Source organism: Lepus europaeus, chromosome 1 (assembly GCF_033115175.1).
Source record: "Lepus europaeus isolate LE1 chromosome 1, mLepTim1.pri, whole genome shotgun sequence".
Classification (NCBI taxonomy): domain Eukaryota; kingdom Metazoa; phylum Chordata; class Mammalia; order Lagomorpha; family Leporidae; genus Lepus; species Lepus europaeus.
The window spans coordinates 45,609,947-45,632,206 of NC_084827.1; the positions used below are offsets into that span (position 1 = coordinate 45,609,947).

Sequence of the window (22,260 nt, forward strand, 5' to 3'; positions counted from 1 at the left end):
TCTTCCTGATAATGAACACCCTGGAAGGCAGCACTCCTGTCTCGAGTAACTGGGTTCCTTCTACACACATGGCAGATCTGGAATTATTTCCCAGCTTCAGCCTAGACAGATCATGGCCACTGCGGGCATCTGTAGCAGGTACCAGAAGATGGGAAGGGCTCTCTGGCTCCTATGCTTCCCCTTCACCACCCCAAAAAAAGTTGGTGCCAGAGGGTCTCTGCAGAGGCTAAAGAAATACCTTCCACAGGAAAGCAGACAGAGAATTAATGGATCCAGCATTAACAGCTGCTGCATCAAAGCAAAGAGCACGTGCGGGAAGAACCACGGAAGGAGACACAGAGCAGAACAAAACAATTCACATTTTTGAGCACCTTTTATGTATCAGGCAGTACGCCACATCCTTCACATGTTTATCTCACTTTGATCCATACAGTATCTTAGGTGGTAAGACGGCTACTACGCACTATACTAGGAAAACACCAAAGCCTGGAGGGAAAGGAACTTGTCCAAAGACAAAAAGCCAGGAAACGACAGAACGAGGTTGTGAACCCAGTCTCTCAGACACCAGCCCACCGTGCTCCTGGAGAACTGAGATTAAACAGGCTGGCTACACAGAAGGGAGAAGAGCCCCCTCCCAAGAGGATGGTGAACAAGCTAACAGGAACAATGCACATTGCTCCAGTAGAGTAAAAACTAATCAGTGGCCTTGGTGGGATGGTGGAGGGTTTGTAAGTTCTGAGTAAGGGGAGACTTGGAAACGTGAGGAGGCAAATAGCTGGTCACAGATGACCAGGGACAGCAGTAGCCCAGAGGCTGCCACCATTGCTACTACAGATAGAATTCTAGGCAGCTTCCAGCCATGCCCTACAACTCTATTTCCATGATGAGCAAGTATCTCTTGTAAAGAGAAAAGGTACGTGGTATATTCTGTGATGATCTTTTATTATGTTTTGGGAGAGCTGAGAAGAGGGCAGACAAGCTCCAGGAATAAAGTTAAAGAAAACAAGAAGGGGGCCGGCACTGTGGCGCAGCAGGTTAATGCCCTGGCCTGAGGCACCAGCATCCCATATGGGCTGATCCACTTCCAATCCAGCTCTCTACTATGGACTGGGAAAGCAGCAGAAGATGGCCCAAATCCTTGGGCCCCTGCACTCACATGGGAGACCTGGAAGAGGCTCCTGGCTCCTGGCTCCAGATCGGCGCAGCTCTGGCATTGCAGCCAATTCGGGAATGAATCATCGGGTGGAAGACTCTCTCTCTGCCTCTGCTCTCTCTGTGTAACTCTTTCAAATAAATAAATCAATTAGGAAAAAAGAAAAAAAAAAAAGAAAAGAAAAAACAAGAGGAACACATGAAGTGGAAGGGAACAAAGGAGATACCTCAGACTAAGTAAACACTGTCCCAGGCTGGCACCCCGGCTCATAAGGCTAATCCTCCGCCTGCGGCGCCAGTACCCTGGGTTCTAATCCCAGTTGGGGAACCAGATTCTGTTCCGGTTGCTCCTCTTCCAGTCCAGCTCTCTGCTGTGGCCCGGGAGGGCAGTGGAGGATGGCCCAAGTGCTTGGGCGCCTGCACCCGCATGGGAGACCAGGAGGAAGCACCTGGCTCCGGGCTTCGGATCGGTGCAGCACGCCAGCCGTAGAAGCCATTTGTGGGGTGAACCAATGGAAGGAAAACCTTTCTCTCTGTCTCTCTCTCACTGTCTAACTCTGCCTGTCAAAAAAAAAAAAAAAAAAAGTAAAACGGTCCCAGCCTGGAAAAGCCATTCCTCCAATTTTGGGATAATTTAGCCAAAGCCAGTAGCAGAATCAGTCGGCAAAGCGGTGTCAGAGAGCACAGCTAAAGGGGTGGGTGGGAGGGCGCAGAAACAGTGACTGGGTGGCTCCTCACACATGGGAAATGAACCAAGTAAACAAAATGCCACAAGGAGGGCCTGGACTCTTACCATCAAAGGAAGAAATCACAAACACAGAAGGAGAGGACACTGGGCTGACCCTCTACTAGAGTGGAATCAAAGATTTCAGACTAGAACATTTTAATATACAAATATAAACGGGAAGAGAAAATATACAAATCACTAGCTCTGACCCAAGATCTGGAAGCAACATTAACAGTTACTACTATTATGGGGGAAAGTGCTATTACCCCAATAGTAACAGGCATACATGATATCCAGATCTTCCTTCTAATTATTACTCTTCATCAAAAGGAAACAGGCCTTCTTGCAGAAAGCGTTCATTCTGGAGGTGACACAACCCCATCCACGCAAGAATCAGGTTAGAGTGGAAGCCAAGTTCTTAGACGTTCACAGCAGAGTGACTTTCTCTTCTTCTTGGCAGATAATTCAAAATACATCATTCTTACCCGACACACAAATGACCCTCATATAGTAGAAGCATGACAGATTGCTAAAATATCACAGACCCAAAGACTCATCAATGCTTTACAGCTTGAACTTATGTGCATCTTCTGGCATCTTTTCTTTAAAAAAATAAAAATAAAAAAAATAAGGTTTATCTGAGGCCAGCATTGTAGCATAGTGAGCTAAGATTCTGCCTGTAGCACAGACATCCTATATGGGTGCCAGCTGGCGTCCCGACTGCTCCTCTTCTGATCCAGTTCTCTGCTGATGGCCTGGGAAAGCAGTGGAAGATGGCGCAAGTGCTTGGGTCTCTACACCAGCATGGGTGACCCAGGGGAAGCTCCTGGCTCCTGGCTTCAGATCAGCCCAGCTCTGGCCATTGCAACCATTTGGGGAGTGGACCAGCAGATGGAGGGCCTTTCTCTCTGTCTCTATAACTCGACTTCTCAAATAAGTAAATTCTTTTTAAAAAAGATTTTTTTTTATTTATTTTGAAAGTTAAAAAGTTACAAGGAAGGAGGTGGGGAGAGAGAGAGAGAGAGATCTTCCATCTGCTGGTTCACTTCCCAGATGGCCACAACAGCCAGTGCTGGACCATGCTACAGCTAAGAACCAGGACCTTCATGCAGGTCACCTACATGGGTGCCAGGAACCCTTGGGGCTTTTACTGTTCTCAGGCCTTAAGCAGGGAGCTGCGTCAAAAGTGGACCAGCTGGGATTTGAACTTGCGTCCATATGGGATGCCAATATCGCAGGTAGCAGCTTTACCTGCTATATGCCACAATGCTGGCATATATATATATATATATATATATATATAAAACACTACACAAAATCTTATTTATATTGTTTTATAATCTGTAACAAATAAACTACTTCCCCAATTGCTCAAAAATCTCCAGACTAGTAAACTAAGTAACAACCAGCCATCTGAATAGAGACAACTTCCCTTTCTCCTAGATTCTGAGTCCAGTCTACAAGAAGGATGGTGTCTAGACAGCACCATTCCCAATAACCATCACAGGACACGCCCACCCTTCAAGACTTTATATACTCTTGGTCTTTACGAAGCATGAACAAGAACATTCCCACTTGAATGGTTTCTATGTCCTCTGTGAAATCATGTTAGAAAATATAATCCACTATGTCACACAATAATAGAACTCACAGAATGTCTTTCTGCTTAAGTACAATGCCAGGAAAAATCTCTCTGTGTAAACAAACATGCGAGTTTTCTTTCTAAAGACAATGAACACTATGTCATTCAATGCTATGCAGAGAAAGGAACAGTTTCTTTTAGGCCCAAGAGTCAGAAAACTGAATGTTAAACACAGTGCGCAGCAGTCGTCATTACTCCCCTTGGGAGCCTGGCACCCTGCACTCCCCATGCTATTCTCAGGCAGCTCACTCTGTCCTCCATCTTTATTGTATCATATTAAATATCTTTGGAATTACAACGAAACCAAAAGTATATTTGCATACAAGGCTAGTTCAAAAAGTTTGTGCGTTATTTCATAATACACATTTTCCACAATCTTTTTGAAGACACCTTGTATGCAAGGATTTAAAAAACTTTCATGCCAAAATAAACTTAGCTTTTGATGCCATTTTCCACAAACTTTTTTAAAGTACCCTCATATGGACCTGTTTTTTGTATCTTACACTTTTCTTCCGTATCTCCTACATTTTCTGGTACCATTCTAAAAGGGATGGTCTCAGAATTTAAAATGGTATTGACCCAAGGAGGTTAACTGAATAAAGACCAAGGTCAGCTGGCACCACTAATGTGTCTCATCCATTCTCCCACAGGCTGCTGAGTAGCCCAGCAGGGAAAGGAAGCCCGCACTGCCTTCCGCGCAGCCAGTCACCTTTGCAGTAGTCTGCGGGGTCCTCTTGCTCCTCATCGTCTGATCCCAGGATCTCTTCCTCTGGCTCTGGGGGGGTGGGGTCTGGCAGAGGTGGCGGAGGAGGCGGCGGCGGTGGTGGTGGAGGAACTAAAGGAGCTTTCTGCTGAGGCTCCGGCCTGAAACGGCACAAAGAAAACCCCTGTTTACTCAGAAGTAAATCCTGCAGCATGCACATGTTTGAAGAGTTTCTTAATATGAGAAAAAATAGAACATCATACAGGAATTAGCAGTGTCAACCAGCATCCCTTCACTCATTTCAGCTGAATTCAAGTAATGCCTCAAGTCACAAGTGGAAGGGAGAGACCAAAGATTCAAAACTATCAAATTTCAGTAGGATAAGAGTACCCCATGATACACAGCCTGATTAATTTTAAAGCATCCCACAGAGATTAAACAAAACAAACAAAAAAAACAGGCACAAGCATTTTTAATTAAGGGGTTTGTTTTCTGTTATTTGAAAATTGGAATCCTTTTTTCTGTAGAAATAGTAGGAAAGAGGTTAGGTTTCAAGGATAACTCATAAAAGGTGATTAGTACATACTAGAGCTAAAGTATAGTCATTTTCATTAAGGAATTCAGTTACCTATTAGCACTGCTTATCAAGAACACTATCCAAAACCTAAAAATTAAAGAGGGCCCACTGTTGGTTCAAATAAAGTACAGACATTATACAAGACCTGCTACAGTCACTTCTAATTGTCACAAAAATCTTAAATGATGCACAGCATATTCTTTTTTAAAAAAAAATATTTTTTTTATTTGAAGTAGTTACAAAGAGAGGTAGATACACACACGCACACACACACACACGGTGGGGGGAGGTCAGTCTTCCATCAGCTGGTTCGCTCTCCAAATGGCTCCAACGGAGGAGCTGAGCCTATTTGAAGCCAGGAGCCAGGAGCCTCCTCCGGGTCTCCCATGGAGGTGCAGGGGCCCAAGCACTCGGGCCATCTTCTACTGCTTTACCAAGCCATAGCAGAGAGGCTGGATTGGGAGTGGAACAGCTGGGACTTGAACTGTCCCCTTATGGGATGCTGGTGCTGCATGCCAGAGGTTTAACTGGCTGCGCCACAGCACCGGCCCCTCATATTCTTGAAACGAAAAAAAAATAATAATAATAATAACCTGAGGTCTCAAAGATACAAACCTTGAGATACCCAGAATAACTCACACATACATTAAATACATTGGCTTAGAAGTAACACATTCATAATGGGATTCTGTAAAATCAAACTTTCACTTACTGCAAAAGTTAACTGCTACTTCTGTCCCAACAGAGAAACATGAACCTGAGTCTCAACTTGAAATCCAGAAGCTATTCCCACCCTTACGCTGTCCTCCTAACAAGACCACCAACTGCCCTGCGTGAACTGGCCACTGCTGTGTAGGTAAACAGCAGGCAAAGGAGTGCCTAACAGCCGGGGAGAGTGAGGCTGATGGGGGTATGACCAGAGGCGGTATCAGCAGGGGGAAGCTGGGGCTCTAGTGGTAGAGAGCAAGGGGAATCTCAGTGGCACTGATGTGGACTTTTTGTTGTTGGTGGTCTTCCCAGTATGCACTCTCTTTCTAAAAGCATGTCTGAATGTCCTGATGAGCCACTGCTACTCCCTGTATGATGGTGGAAGGCTGGGTCTAGGTCCTTTCTCTCCTTGTAAAAGCTCATTTCTCCAGGCCCAGAACCCTGAAGTCAGCTGTCAAGGGAGTACAGGCTCATCTGCAGCTACCATAATTAGCTGACAGAGCCAGAGGAGCGATCGTAACTGCTGCCCTTTTCTAGGTTGGATCTCTAACTCTCTGCCGAATGTGAGAGTCCCCAACAGCCTCCACTACACTGCCTTCAGCACCATTACTTGCCATGTGCAGCCTGTCAATAAAAAACAAACTGCCACAATCAACCAAGAAAGTGGGGGTAGGGATGGAAGCTGCTAGACACATTAAATACCATGAGGAAAGGGCAGGGATCACACACAATAGGTAATCTTAAAGGCAAGGGTGTTTATAAGCTGAAAATGATTTGTACTGATTTCTACTCTCTAGAAATTATGAAGACTCAAAATTATAGCTCCCTGGGTAACAGACATTGGGAGTGTGGCATGACATGCAGAACCACACTCAGAGTTAACCACTCATCACTCAAAGCAATGATGAGGAAAAAATCACACACACACATATCAATTCGACAATACACCTGAAAATCCCAGCAGAACTTATGGATGTGCAATCAGCAATCATCTCTCTGGCAACCTTGCATATGTGCATTTACTGATAGTAGAATGTACCCAAGCAAAACAGAGTTCTGCAGAGGGGACAAGCAGAAGAATTACACCAGTTTTCCACTTCCCCATAGGGAACAGAAGGTTGAGATGGGCTCCCCGAGGCATGCACTACTTGTTATTGAGTAATGTGGATAGACTGCAACAAATTAACTCAATTAGACACACAAGGATGCTGCATAAAGTGGATAGAAAAATGGAATTAAAAAAAAAAAAAGAGGCCAAATGACAAAAAAAACTCTTAGCATATTAAAGAAAGATCACTGGCATCGGCGTTGTGGCATAGCTGGTAAAGCCACTGCCTGCAGTGCCAGCATCCAATATGGTGCCAGCTGCTCCACTTTCAATCCAGCTGTCTGCTAATAAGCCTTGGAACATGGTCCAAGTACTTAGGCCCCTGCACCCACATGGGAGACCTTGAAGAAGCTCCTGGCTCCTGGTTTTAGCCTATCCCAGCCTTGGCCATTGTGGCCATTTGCACAGTGAAACAGCAGATGGAAGATCTCCCCCAACCCCCTGCATCCTTTCTCTGTTTCTCTTTCAAATAAACAAATAAATCCTTTCAAAAAGGGGGGGTGGGGTGGGATTAAAGAAGTTTGTTTTGGCAAAAATCAGAAATCCACACAGCATTTTTCATAATACACATTTTCATAAACTTTCTGAAGACCTCTAACATGCATGGATTTCAAAAATATCTTTATACAAAAGTAAATTTATCTTTTACTTTTTAAAGTATACTCCAATATGAACGTTGCCTACTTCTACCTGAAGTACACATTTTAGATAGGAAAAAAACATGAGCTCATTTTCTGCATTTAGAACACTGTAGTCACTGTAGAAACTATTCAATTAATAGAGAAGAAAGGGGAATCTTGTTCCACTGGTGCAGGCCACCATCGCGCTTGGCACCACTGACATTTGCACTGGATAGTCATTGTTGAGGCTGTTTCGAGCATCACAGGATGCCTAGGCAGAACCCTGGCCTCTAACACTGCATGTCTGAAGCCAGGAGCCAGGAACTCCATGTGACTCTGAACTGCGCATACATACACACCCTTGTTCGGTTGGGACCAGCAAACATCCTCCAGGCACTGACAAATGGCCACCTGTAGGGCAAAATCATGCTGAGAACCACTGCTCCAGAGGCACCTGCTACACACAGCTTTACTGCAAAGACTACAGCGGTGATGGGGAAGATTCCATTCTCAGCCCCATTCCCTTTCCTTTAAAAAGCCTCAACATACTCATCATTTCTTTTTCTTTTCTTTTTTTTTTTTTTGACAGGCAGAGTCAGACAGTGAGAGAGAGAGAGACAGAGAGAAAGGTTTTCCTTCCGTTGGTTCACCCCACAAATGGCTTCTACGGCCGGCGTGCTGCGCCAATCTGAAGCCAGGAGCCAGGTGCTTCTCATGGTTTCCCATGCGGGTGCAGGGACCAAACACTTGGGCCATCCTCCACTGCCCTCCTGGACCACAGCAGAGAGCTGGACTGGAAGAGGAGCAACAGGGACAGAATCCGGCACCCCAATCGGGATTAGAACCCGGGGTGCCGGCACAGCAGGCAGAGGATTAGCCAAGTGAGCCATGGCGCGAGCCCAACATACTCATCATTTCTCTCTTAACTCTTTAATTTTCTGCTGAGCTGCCAAGATGGCTTACTAAGTCTCAGACTCCCTGGCCACGTAGGCCAATTAAATCTCAACTGTCGGAAAGATCAAAAGGGTGACAAGCTTTTTCACCAAGCATGCATTCAGGAAGTACATTCACAGATTTTTAAAAAGAGGTAACTTCCATTACTCCTAACAAAAACTGTCAAAAAGTTATTCATGTAGGAATAATCAGGAAATTATGAGCAGCCATGGTGAAGGAAGGACCCAAGATGTTTTCAGCAAGGATACTAAAACAACTACAAGGTCTAGCACCTCCCACATTGCAGTGCCTGGAGTCAAGGCCCGGCTCCATCTGGAGGCAGCAGGTGATGATAGTTCATATTCTTAGATGTTTGTCATCCACATTGAGACCTGGCTTCAGCTTCAGTCCCAGCCCAGTCCCAGAATTTGTGAGCATTTAAGGAGCGAAACAGTGGAAGAGAGCACTGACTCTTGGCTCTCTCTTTCCCTCTGAACAATGAATGAATGAACAAGTAAGTCTGATTAAAATATGCCAATCACAAAAGACCACAGGTCATATGACTCCATTTTATAACAAATGACCAGAACAAATTTATGTAGACAGTACATTAGCAATTGCTAAATGCTGACAGGTGAAGTGGGGGAAGAGGGAGATGGAAAGAAATAATGAAGACTGCCTGCTAATAGGTATGGGGTTTAGGAGAGATTAAAACAGTGCTATGTGTGATAGTTTTATAGTTCTATGAACATAATAAAAGCCAGTGAATTGCATGCTTTATTTATTTAAAGATTTTATTATTTATTTGAAAGGCAGAGTTAGAGAGAGAGAGAGAGAGAGAGAGATCCTCCATCTGCTAGTTTACTCCACAAATGGCTGCAAGGGCTGGAGCTGGGACAATCCAAGTTTAGGTGCCCGGAGTTTCTTCGAGGTCTCCCGCATGGGTGCAAGAGCCCAAGGACTTGGGCCATCTTCTACTGCTTTTCCGGGTGTATTAGCAAGGAGCTGGATCAGAAGTGGAGCAGCTGGGGCTCAAAGCAGTGCCCATATGGGATACCAGCACTGCACACAGAGGCTTAACCCATGCCACAGTGCCAGCCCCTTATTGTATATTTTAAATGAGTAAACATGTAATATGTCAGTTATACCTCAAAAGCTTTTTTAAAAAAAAATAAAAGAAAAAATCTACATAATCTTTTTAAAGGATTTTTTAAATTAATTAATTTATTGAAAAGTATTGGCAGACAGAGAGACAGGAAAGATCTTTCATACACTGGTTCACTCTTCAAATGGTCACAACAACCAGGTCTAGGCCAAGTCAAAGCTAGGAGCCAGAAATTCCATCTCGTCTCCCACATGGGTGACAGCAACGCAAATACTTGGGCCATCAACTGCTGCCTCTCAGGCTGCATTTTAGTAGGAAACTGGTTTGGAGGTGTGAAAGCAGCTGGGACTCAACCCAGCCACTCCAATATGGGATGCGGACAACCCAAACCACAGATTAACCTGCTGTATCACAATACTCAACCCAGCCACAGTATATGCTTCTGTTACAGGCTAAGTAGGACTTGTCTCCACAAAACACAGGTGCTGTTTCAACACTGATTTTTTTTAAACAAATCTTTTTTTTAAGATTTTTATTTATTTATTTGAGAGGTAGAGTTACAGGCAATGAGAGAGAGAGAGACAGAGAGAAAGGTCTTCCTTTTACCGTTGGTTCACTCCCCAGATGGCCGCCATGGCTGGAGCTGCGCCGATCCCCATGTGGGTACAGGGGCCCAAGGACTTGGGCCATCTTCTACTGCTTTCCCAGGCCACAGCAGAGAGCTGGATTGGAAGAGGAGTAGCCAGGGACTAGAACTGGCACCCATATGGGATGCCAGTGCTGCAGGCAGAGGATTAACCTACTGCGACACGGTGCCGGCCCCTCAATACTGATTTCTTAATGTAAATGACTGAGGATTAAGTGTGGAGACTTGAACAAATTATGTTATCAGAGAGGTAGGGTCTGGTGGGAGGTGCTGGGGTCCCTGGAGTCATGTCCTTGGACACTGGTTCTTGTAAGAGGGTAGGTTATTTGAGTTCAAGTTCATTCTAGAGATTCTTTCTCTCAGCTTCCTGGCTCAGCATGTGATGGTTTCCCTGACCAGCCTCAATAGACACCATGCAATAGGGTCACCTGATCCTGAACCATAACCTCCAAGCTGTAAGTGGAAATAAACCCTTTTTTCCTCAGGAAGCTCCTCTCAAGTATTTTAGCTAAAGTAACAAAAAGTAGACTAATATAGCCTCTAAGAAAAATTCAAAATATCTAACATTAGATTTATGCAATTTATATGTACAGACTCTTCTACAACTGCCCAGCTATACTCACGGTAAAGAGTAATATTAAGGGGGCCAGTGCTGTGGTGTAGCGGGTTAAAAGCCATCACCAGAAGCACTGGCACCCCATATGGCCACCAGTCCGAGTCCCAGCTGCTCTACTTCTGATCCAGCTCCCCACCAATGGCCTAGGAAAGCAGCCGAAGATGGCCCAAGTGCTTGGGCCCCTGCCACCCACATGGGAAACCTGGAAGAAGCTCCTGGCTCCTGGTTCCTGGCTCTTGGCCAGCCCCAGCTGTTGTGGCCATTTGAGAAGTAAAGCAATAGATAGAAGACTTCTCTCTCGCTCTCTAACTCTACCCTTCAAATAATAATAATAAAAAAAAAAGTAGTATTTACTTCTTTGAAAAGTAAAATGGAGTGGATATTCAGCACAACAGTTAAGCCACCTCTCAGGACACCCATATTGGAGTGCCTGCGTTCATGTCCTAGCTCCACTTCTGATGCAGCTCCCTGCTAATGTGCACCCTGGGAAAGAGATGATGGCTCAGATACTTGGGTCCTTGCCACCCACATGGGAGACTCAGATGGAATTCCAGGCTCGTAGCTCCCGTTCATCCCAGTCCTGGCTGTTGTGGGCATATGCAGAATGACCTAGCACATGGAAGATCTCTCTCCATCTGTCTGTCTCTCTGCATTTCAAATAAAATAAAAATAAGTAAATTTTTAAAAACTTTAAAGTAGACTAAAATTCCACCTGATGCCCCAAAGTTTTTACGAAGTATTATATGTTCTTATGTAAGAATAATCACTTGTATCTTTTCACAAAGAACTACATTTATATTCTTTTTTTTTTTAAAGATATATTTGAAAGGCAGAGTTATAGAGACACTGTAAGAAAGGAATTTTCCACCTGTTGGTTCACTCCTCAGATGGCTGCACCAGCCGGGACTGGTCCAGGCTGAAGCCAGAGTCTGGAACTCCATCCAAGTTTTCATGCATGGCAGGGGCCCAAGCATATGGGCCATCTTCCGCTGCTCTCCCAGGTGTATTACCAGAGAGTTGGATCATAAGTACAAGCCAGGACTTGAACCTGTGCCTGTATGAGATGCTGGTGACACAGGCTGTGGCTTAACTGGCTGTGCTACAATGCCTATCTGAGAATTATATTTATTTTGCCATACATAATATACAAATATATAATCATTACTTCAAACAGTGCTATAAAGCGTTTTTCTTTTAACGTTATACTGTAAAAACTGAAACTACTTTACAGGCTTACCTGCCTCACATTTTGTTTTGCAAGTATACCTGCTCTATTAGAAAACGGAGGAAGAAGTGAACAGCCCTGGCAAATGCACGTGGCATCTGCCCTAAGTTGCCATGGAAACTCAATTGGTGTTCTGACTTCCTTCCAGCTGCTACTACATATTTCTTTCAAGCAGAGAAAAGGACAAGTAAACTACACACCTGGTAGGGAAAAAAGTGCTTTCCTTCCTTTCTCGTCACCTTAGCAATTGACACAACTTCAGCAATGTGCTGAACCACAACATAAAGAAAGAGTCCCAAATGAATTTCTTCAGGTAGTATTTTAGGGATATTCCTATTTCATTTTTTTCCTCCCCGTGTCCACTACAGATTTTTTTTTTTAAAGATTTATTTATTTACTTGAAAGAGTTACACAGAAAGAGGAGGAGAGGCAAAAGGGCAGAGAGAGAGAGAGAGAGAGAGAGAGAGAGAGAGAGAGAGAGAGAAGTCTTCCATCCGCTGGTTCACTCCCCAGTTGGCCGCAACAGCCGGAGCTGCACTGATCTGAAGCCAGGAGCCAGGAGCTTCTTCTGGGTCTCCCATGTGGGTGCAGGGGCCCAAGGACTTGAGCCAACTTCTGCTGCTTTCACAGGCCATAGCAGAGAGCTGGATTGGAAGTGGAGCAGCCAGGACTCAAACCGGTGCCCATATGGGATGCTGGCACTGCAGGCGGCAGCTTTACCTGCTTTGCCACAGCGCCAGCCCCCCCACTACAGATTTAAAATTGTCTCTCTTCCTCCCTCCTCTCTTGGTGGTAAACTGTTAGCCTGAGAAATATCTAACTGAGCATTTCTACTTAGGTAGAATTAATCAATACACACTTTCTTTCAAAACAGCTATCTCAAAAGATGCTATAACACTGGTTAAGCACACAGCGAAGGAGGGAAAGGCCATGATGATACTACAACTTCCCCTTTAACAAAAAAGAAAATGTCTAAACTTCATATAAATCCAATTTAAGCATAAAAGCTCTGCTGTAGCAGGTAGAGTTCTTTAACACCTGCCCCAGTGCCCTAAGCATGTGAAACCCCTGCTCACTGAGATGCCTCTCCCATAATCACATCACTCTATAGCAAAGAAAACCACACAGGGTGCCCTGAGCTAATCACACAAGTCCTTAAATGTAGAGGGTTTTCTCCAGCTGGTCACAGGGGAAGTAGAGAAGCAGTTCCAGAAAGGTAACAGGAGAAACTGTCAGTCTGCCAGTCAAGAAGAGTTCTACTGACAACCAGGGAGTCGGATGAGGACCCCAGGCACAGATGAGAACAGCAGACAAGGTGTACACTTGACATCAGTCCATCAAGAATTCAGGTCCTCTGTGCTGTGCTGGCCTGGCCTATGGGATTCTGTGTTCGTAAAGGGCTGTTATTTTAAGCTGCACACCTTTTTAGGAAATGAATACTAATGTAAGTTTCCTAAAATGTACTACAAAGTAGTATACAACTATCAGACTTTGGTCTCAGAATTAAAACTAGCTTAGCAAAAAGTTAAATGGCCAAAAGACTTAAAAAGCTAGGTAACCAGGAATGGGAGAAGATTCTCTTTTTGGATATGTAAAACACAATCTTCCTCCTCAAGTTTCAATAACAATCAATCACAATTCCCAGCCAGAAACCTTGACTTTCTTATTTTCTAAGACCATATTGTCTTCCATAAGGTAGAACAAGGCCAACTAGAAGTGAGTGAAGACATAAGCAAATCTCAGACCTGCTCCCCATCAGTCTTCATTTCAGACAGCCAAGGAGCTGGTGTTATAAAGATGCTATGTTTTGATTTCTGGGGCTGTGAGGTCACATTTGCAGCATTCCTTTTTTGGACTGAGAACTGCATCATTTGTTTCCTTACTAAATTCCTGGTTTCTTGCTTTTACCCGTTCTACTCATTCTATACACTGATTCCTTATGTTCTCTGTAGAAAGGAAGCCTCCAGTCCTAGGGCTATATTTCAGTGCCACATGTATCTTTTGCCACTACTTTTATTACTATTTTATAAAACATTTGAGGGGGGAGAGCATTATGGCAGAGCAGGTAAAGCCACCACCTGCAAAACTGGCATCCCATATGGGTGCCAGATGGTATCCAGGATACTCCACTTCCAATCCAGCTCCCTGCTAATGGCCTGAGAAAAGCAGAGGAAGATTGTCCAAGTAGTAGGGCCCCCGCTACCTATGTGGGAGGCCAGGATGAAGCTCCTGGATCCTGGATTCAGCCTGGCCCAGTGCTGTCTGTTGTAGCCATCTGGGAAGTGAATCAGCAGATGGGAGATCTCTCTATCTCTGTCTCTTTCACTCACTAACTCTGACTTTCAAATAAATAAATCTTTAAAAAAATTTTTTTAAACCCTATAAACACAAAGCACAAAGACTAAAATAATGTGGTATGGCTGGAGACAGGTCAGAGGTCTGGCAAGAGTCAGTCCACAGGAATTTGGGCTCTATATATCTGAGGCAATTAGGAACCACTGAAATTCAATTTCAGAGTAGAGACAAGCTCTCTGCAAAAAACATAAGGAATCAGTGTGTAGAATGGGTAGAAAGGGTAAAAGCAAGAAGCAAGCAAATTAGTGAGGAAATGCTAGGATTGTCTATCCAGGGAATTTGAAGCTCAGGATTCATTTGCAGGAGGTGTGTATCTCCCCCTACATTTCTGGTAGTGAAATAATGTTACCATTCACCTAGATAGAAAACAGACAAAGAGGAGGCAGTGGTGGTGGTGGTGGTGGTGGTGGTGGTGGTGGTGGTGGTGGTGGTAGTGGAGGTGGTGGTGGAGGAGGAGGAGGAGGAGGAAGGAGTTCTAGAGAAAAGAAATTTCTGTTTGAGCTCATCTGAGTTTGAGGAGCAGGTAGGATACCCAGCAACACAAAATACTGTAGAGATTACTCAATACATAGAATCTATGACCAAAAGCATAAAGGTTTGGAGAAAAAATAAGGGTCTGGGCTATAAACAGAAGTACAAGTCATAAGTATTACAACTAATAGCTGAAGCCTTTCCAAGCATGTGAGGGTACTAGGAAGTAACTGAGGAACAGAAAGGCAGAGCCCAGCTCAGAACCACAGGACAAGGCTAATCAAACTACTCGCAGAGTCTAGTCTTCTTGGCTCATGATCTGTAATAATGACCAATATTATTACTGCCAATTGAGTTTCAAAGGGTAGATTTTTAGAGAACACAGATATACAAAAGCCTCATATAACCCTACCTTTTAATCTATGATAAGGCATACATCTAATAAAGACTAACAAACTAAGAGCCCATATGCCTATCTGGGTTTTAAAAGATCCATTTGTAGGCAATCTGAAACCTGCTGGGTTCAGGGTAAACTGTTGCCAAAAGAACTGTTCACCAAGATTTATGCTGTGAAACTTCCTGTAGTCATTAACGATTGTCTCATGAGACTCAGGAAATAACGCAAGATGCACCACTTCTAACAAGGCTTCTGCAAACTGCCACAAGCTTTAAATCTAAAGGTACCCACGATTACTAATATAAAATGAATGAACAAAATTCAAGTGCAGTCATTATCTATCCCCTAAGAACACAACCAGGAAATAAAGGAAATCCCGAGGCCTCTGTTATACAACATGTGGCCAGTATCCAACTTAATTAAAATCGAGTAAAGTTTAAATGACAGTTCTTCAGTCATTCTCCCCACATTTCAAGTGTTCAGTAGCGACATACAGCTGGCGGTTTGAGTACAATATGGAAAGTGCAGATATAGAACATTTCCACTACCACAGAAAGCTCCACTAGATAACTGCTCTAGGTGATTTCTTTTTAAGCAACATGAACCTCTTTCAACACATAATAAATATAAAAAGTTAAGTATTATTAAAAAAAGATTAGCCGAAAAGAGTTTACAATATTTTTCATTAAAGCTTAACCAGCATACTGAAAATGACAAACTGAGGATATCAATTCCTGAGCTCCTTGCACATCCAAATGTTCAAATTCCAACTCATTCAGGTAACCAAATGGCTAAATGAGATGCATATGAACCAACTTGTTGGTCTGAATTGTCCTAACTTTGCTTTGAAAGCTGCTAAAACTTTATAAGTACTATAGTAGTGGTGAAAGTTATGATTCTTCATCATCCAAGACTTCTGAAAGAAAACTGGAAAAAAAATGATATGCCACTGTCATATAACATAATGCATTGGACGGTTACACTCTTGATTATCTGGAAATCTGCTCTTGAAAACCACTTCACTCTGAAATGTTATCAATGAAAAACTCAGTAGATTATCCTTAAGAAAAAAAAACTGTAAAAATAACCACCACTGTATATATTAAATTGTGGAACTGTTTTCTTGTTCTATGCTGTCTTGTAAATCTAATTTATTTGCCAGTATTTATTTTTCTTTAAAGATTTTTATTTATTTGAAAGGTAGAAATATACATACATACATACATACAAAATATATATATATATATATGTGTGTGTATATATATATATATATATATATCCTGCATGGGTACAGGGCCAAGGACATGAACAATCTTTCGCTACTTTTCCAGACCATTAGCAGGGGGGTGGATCAGAAGTGGAGCAGCTGGGACTTAAACTGGTGCTCAAATGGGATGCCAACACTGCAGGAGGTAGCTTTACCTGCTGAGCCATGGCACCAGCCCCTATTTGCCAGTTTTTCACACTTAGAATAGTGAGTGGACAACTGAAATATTTTCTAAAGAACTATGTAAATAAAGCCTTACAAATCACACTAAAATGTAAAAATAAGCAGTAAAATGATAAATGAGCAAGGGCATATTCATCCAAAATTTTACAGATTACTCCTGTATCTCAATATCCTTTAGACAATACATCTCCATATTGGGGTTAACACTAGTAACACACTCAAAGAGCAATATATCAGAATCTAAATGCCCATCAGTAGAAAACTTATTAATAACATTATGATAGATTATGGCACATCTATACAACACGATTTCACACAAAAAGAGGCAAATGAAATTAAAAAAACAAATCTATTCACAATTACATCAAAAAGAATATATATATACTTAACAAATGAGGTTCAAAACATGCCATGAAAACTATAGAACATTACTTCAAGAAATTAAAGCATGCCTAAATGAACAGAAAACTATACCATATTCACGGAGTGAAGACTATTTTTAAGATGGCAAAACGCCCTAACTGACCTATAGATTCAACACAATCCCTATCAAAATCCCAATTGACTTATTTGCAAAAAATCATGTCATTCATTAAATTCATATGGAAATCAAAAGTTCCAGAATAGACAAATAATCATGAAAAAAAAATTGGAGGACTCTGCCTTTTCAAAGCCAAAAATTATTACCAAAATATAATACTCAAGATAATCTGGTCCTAACATAAGGAAAGACATAATAAATCAATGGAATGGAACTGAGGATCCAAAAATAAACCCTCACAAATAGGTAAAGTGATTTTCAACAAATGTGCCAAGATCATTCAATCAGCAAAGAACAGTCTGTTCCACCAGCAATAATCGAACAACTGGATATTCCATACAGAAGAATGAAGCTGACCTTCTACTTCCACCATTCACAAAAACTAACTCATACTGTATCTAAGTCTGAAATCTGAGTGTTAAACTATAAAACTCCTAGGAAAGATGCTCAACAACACCAGCCATCAGAAAAACAAAAATCAAAGCAACAATGAGATGCCACTTCATGTCTACCAGGATAGCAAAATGGCAGATAATGACAAGCACTGTTGAGGATGTATAAAATTAAGAACCTTCAGATACACAATCGATGGGAACACAAAACAGTGCAGCCTCTTTGGGAAAACATCTGGCAATTTTCTGAAAAGGTTAACCAGTTACTATATGGCCCAGAAAATCCACAGCTTGGTATATATTCAAGAGAAATGAAAACTTATGTCTACACAGAGACCTGGATATGAATGCTAACAGCAGCATTATTCTTTAGTCAAAAGTATAAACATGGGGTGTGGGGTGGTCATTTGGCATAGGGGCTGAAACATCACTCAGGATGCCTGCACCCCATATCAGAATCCTGGCCCCATGCCTGATTCTAACTACTGATACTGAAGTGCACCCTGAGAAGCAAATATTGGGTCCCTGCTACCCTTGTGGAAGACTCAGGATTAAGTTCCCAGTTGCTGGCTTTGTGGCTGTTAACCAGCAGAAAAAATAAGATATCAAGGTCTTGGTAGGTCAGTCAGTCGATTGGTCTCTTTTCCTCCCTCCCTCCCTCCCTTGCTCCCTCCCTCTTTGCTTTAAAAAGAATATTTTAATAAAAAGTATAAAGAATTCAAATAGCTACAAACTGATGTACGGATATATAAAAAGTGATATATGCATGCAATGGAGTATTACTCAACCATAAAATGGAAATACTGACAGATGCCACAAGATGAATGAAGCTTTAAAAATTAAAGCAAGTCAAGCCAGTGAAAGCCCACCTATTATACAATTCCATTATATAAAATGCCTAGAAGACAGAAATCCGTAGAGACAGAATTGGATTTGTGACTCCCAATGTGTAAAGGGGTGGGTGAAATAAAAGTAACTACTCAAGGGTATGCAGTTTCTTTTGGTGGTGATGAAAATTATCTAAAAGTAGATGGCTATTGTACAACTCTAAGTATACAGTAAAACCATTCAATTATGGACTTTAAATGGTGCATTTCACAGTATATGAATAATCTCAAGTTGGTTGTCACACAAAAATGAGATAGTTTTGTATTTATTGATATGAAGGCTATATCATTGACTGCTAGAGCAATTTGTGTGGCATGCATCACTGCTTTACACAGATACACAAGCAGGATCCCCATGTTAACACACTGTCTCTGGAAGAAGCAACAAGAAACTGCCAATAAGGCTCTCTCAAGAAAAAATGAGCTCAGTCACGGGGAGAAAGGGGGAGTAGATAACGTCCTCAAAATCTTCTGTACCCTTTTCATATTTTTCAGTTTAACAACTTGGATAAATGAACTGAAAACAAATTATTAATTTATAAAAACATGAGACCTAGGGAAATGGTTCCTTTCTATGACCTCCCAGCACCTAGAGGGAATTTACAAAAGAACATTACGTCTAACTATTAGTGTAGGGCTGGAGAGTTAAAAGCCCAAGTCCAAGACGCAAGCAGCTTCCTGGCAGAAAGTCCCTGGATTCAGTTGGATACCTGTTCCACCACTAAAAACGCAAGCTGTGACTTTTCAGGTTGTCGAATGAAAATCAGAAGTGTTGTGGAAATCAAAAGGGATGAAACAGAAATGCTCCAGCGTGGCAACTATGTTCAGAGGTGGCAGTCAGTAAAGGCTAACTCCCTGCCCCCTCTCACAGACAATGCCAGGGTGTGGCATGATGAATCTGATGCCTCAGGCTCCAGTGTGCTCCAGAATGCGCGGACACATGCTGCATGATGCTGCACCCTGACCTCTGCCCCTGTGTGGAGCTCCTCTCAGCCCTCCGTCCATCTGTCATGCACAACCTGTACAGGACAACATACTCCCACCTCCAAATGCACCCACGCCAAACTCATGGATTTTACAAGCACGATTAGTTGTTTCTCAAAAAGGTTCACAAAGATCTATGTTGTTAATTAACATATTTCTACAATGCAATCTGACAAAATGGGTGGTAATTATTCTCAAAGAAAAGGATGTCTAAAATGGATTTTTAAAATTAACTTATAAGTAAACTGCTTTTAAAATATCCTCTTGAAAACCCATAATTCTGTCTGTCTAGGTCTCTTTTGACAAATACAAAGTTGAGTGCAGTCCTCAAAGACCTTCTTGTGAACAAGGGTACCCCACCATGTGCTTCACACATCAAAACTGTTCCCAACTTGGGACCTGCTTTGAGGCACAGCGAGCTACACCACTGCCTAGGACTCCAACATCCCACAAGAGCAACAGTTCCAGTCCTAGCTACTCCACTTGCAATCCAGCTCCTTGCTGTTGTGCCTGAGAAAGCACTGGAAGCCACATGGGAGACGCAAACAAAGTTCCAGGCTCCTGATTTCAGCCTGGCCAAGGTCCAGCTGCTGTGGCTATTCTGGGAATGAACCAGTGGATAGAAGATCCCTCTCTCTGTTTCTCCCTCTCTCTCTGTAATGCTGCCTTTCAAATAATTAAGTCTTTAAAAAAAAAAAAAAAAAAAAAACCAAAACTGTTTCCACCTCAGGAGCAGGTTCCCCTGGAGAGAAAACAAAATTCTTAATTGCCAGCACAAAGTTTTGGTGACATGAAGAGTTATTAACGCTCTGCCACATACTCTCCCTCCCTGAAACTGCAGTTTCTCTCATCCAGTTCTTTCCTTTGAGATACACAGCTCTATTCTTGAATACTGTCATGTCAATTACCACTAACTGTCTAAAGGAATTGTGTATGTAATTCTTTAAAGATGTTGAAGCACATTAACATTATTCTGGTAGGATTGGCAATTTTCAGAGACTGGCATATACTTTAGAATCCATTAGGGAAACAATTTCCAAGAAAAAATGAGAGATTCCAGAAGCACCAAATCCAAGCCCACCAGGAGAGGTTCAAGAACAAGGGGAGAGGGGCCAGAGCTGTGATATAGCGGGAAAAGCTGCCACCTGCAGAGCTGGCATCCCACCTGCAGTCCCCACTGTTCCATCTCTGATGCAGCTCTCACTAGGCTAATCCTCCGCCTTGCGGCGCCGGCACACCGGGTTCTAGTCCCGGTCGGGGCACTGATCCTGTCCCGGTTGCCCCTCTTCCAGGCCAGCTCTCTGCTGTGGCCAGGGAGTGCAGTGGAGGATGGCCCAAGTGCTTGGGCCCTGCACCCCATGGGAGACCAGGAAAAGCACCTGGCTCCTGCCATCGGAACAGCGCGGTGCGCTGGTTGCAGCGCACCTACCGCGGCGGCCATTAGAGGGTGAACCAGTGGCAAAAAGGAAGACCTTTCTCTCTGTCTCCCTCTACTGTCCACTCTGCCTGTCAAAAAAAAAAAAAAAAGAAGAAGAAGATGGTCCAAGACCTTGGGCCCCTGCACCCATGTGGGAGACCTGGAAGAAGCTCCTGGTTCCTGGCTTCGAATCGTTGCAGCACTGGCTGTTGCAGCCAATTGGGACGTGAACCAGCGATGGAAGACCTCTCTATCTCTCTGCCTCTCCTCTCCCTCTGTTACTCTGACTTTCAAATAAATAAAATAAATCTCTAAAAAAAAAAAAAAAAAAGAACAAGGGAAGAGTAGGTCAGGATTACAACTAAATAAACTATTGCCTAACAGGCTCTAGATTAGAGCCAGGATTCAAGAAAGAGCCATCTGAGGCCATCCCCAAGACAAACTTAGGATGCTGATACTTCTTCAGATTGCAGGGCAAAGGAAAACACCCCCTGAGTGTCTGTAAAGTCTAACAATTAGCATTTGAATTTACATCAACTACTCAGTCTTGGAAATCTTCCAGCCAATAATTAAATTAATTCAAGGGTCAACATTATGGCAAAGCCAGTTAAGCCACTGACATCCCATATCAAAGTGCTGATTCAAGTCCCAGCAGCTTCACTTCATTTTTTTTTTTTTTGAAAGATTTTACTTATTTATTTGAGAAGCAGAGTTATCGACAGAGAGAAGAGACAGAGAGAAAAGTCTTCCATCCACTGATTCACTTCCCAAATGGCCACAAAGCCAGGAGCCAAGAACTTCTTCCAGGTCTCCCCCGCAGGTGCAGGGGCCCAAACACTTGGGCTATCTTCTACTGCTTTCCCGGGCCTTAGCAGAGAGCTGGATTGGAAGAGGGGCAACCAGAATTTGAACCGGCACCCATATAGGATGCCGGCACCACAGACGGAGGCTTAGCCCACCACGCCACAGCATCGACCCCTATACTTCATTTTAAAAGATGTACTTTAGCCGGCGCCGCGGCTCAGTAGGCTAATCCTCCACCTTGCGGCGCCAGCACGCCAGGTTCTAGTCCCGGTTGGGGCACCGATCCTGTCCCGGTTGCCCCTCTTCCAGGCCAGCTCTCTGCTGTGGCCAGGGAGTGCAGTGGAGGATGGCCCAAGTGCTTGGGCCCTGCACCCCATGGGAGACCAGGAAAAGCACCTGGCTCCTGCCATTGGAACAGCGCGGTGTGCCGGCCGCAGTGCGCCTACCGCGGCGGCCATTGGAGGGTGAACCAACGGCAAAGGAAAACCTTTCTCTCTGTCTCCCTCTACTGTCCACTCTGCCTGTCAAAAAAACAAACAAACAAACAAACAAACAAAAAAAATATGTACTTTATTTATTTGAAACAGAGTTACAGAAAAAGAGAAAGAGAGAGAGAGAGATCTTCCATCCACTGATTAACTTCCCAGATGGCCATGATGGTCGGTGCTGGGCCACACTGGAGCCAGGAGTTAGCAGCTTCTTCCCAGTCTCCCATGTGGGTGCAGGGGCCAAAGGACTTGGGCCATCTTCTGCTGCTTTTCCAGGTGAATTGGCAGGGAGCTCGATTGGCAGTAGAGCAG

The 22,260-nt window shown here is 43.3% G+C and overlaps 1 protein-coding gene across 6 annotated transcripts in view; it reads right to left on the reverse strand.

Annotated features, from left to right (window-relative positions):
• Positions 1 to 22,260, reverse strand: part of SRPK2 (SRSF protein kinase 2) — a 269,280-nt gene that overhangs the window by 84,659 nt on the left and 162,361 nt on the right. For all 6 annotated transcript variants that reach the window (XM_062214774.1, XM_062215005.1, XM_062214694.1 and 3 more), the window contains one exon: positions 4,231 to 4,385. In XM_062214774.1, the coding sequence (XP_062070758.1) occupies positions 4,231 to 4,385 (155 nt within the window). The remainder of the gene's footprint in view (positions 1 to 4,230; positions 4,386 to 22,260) is intronic.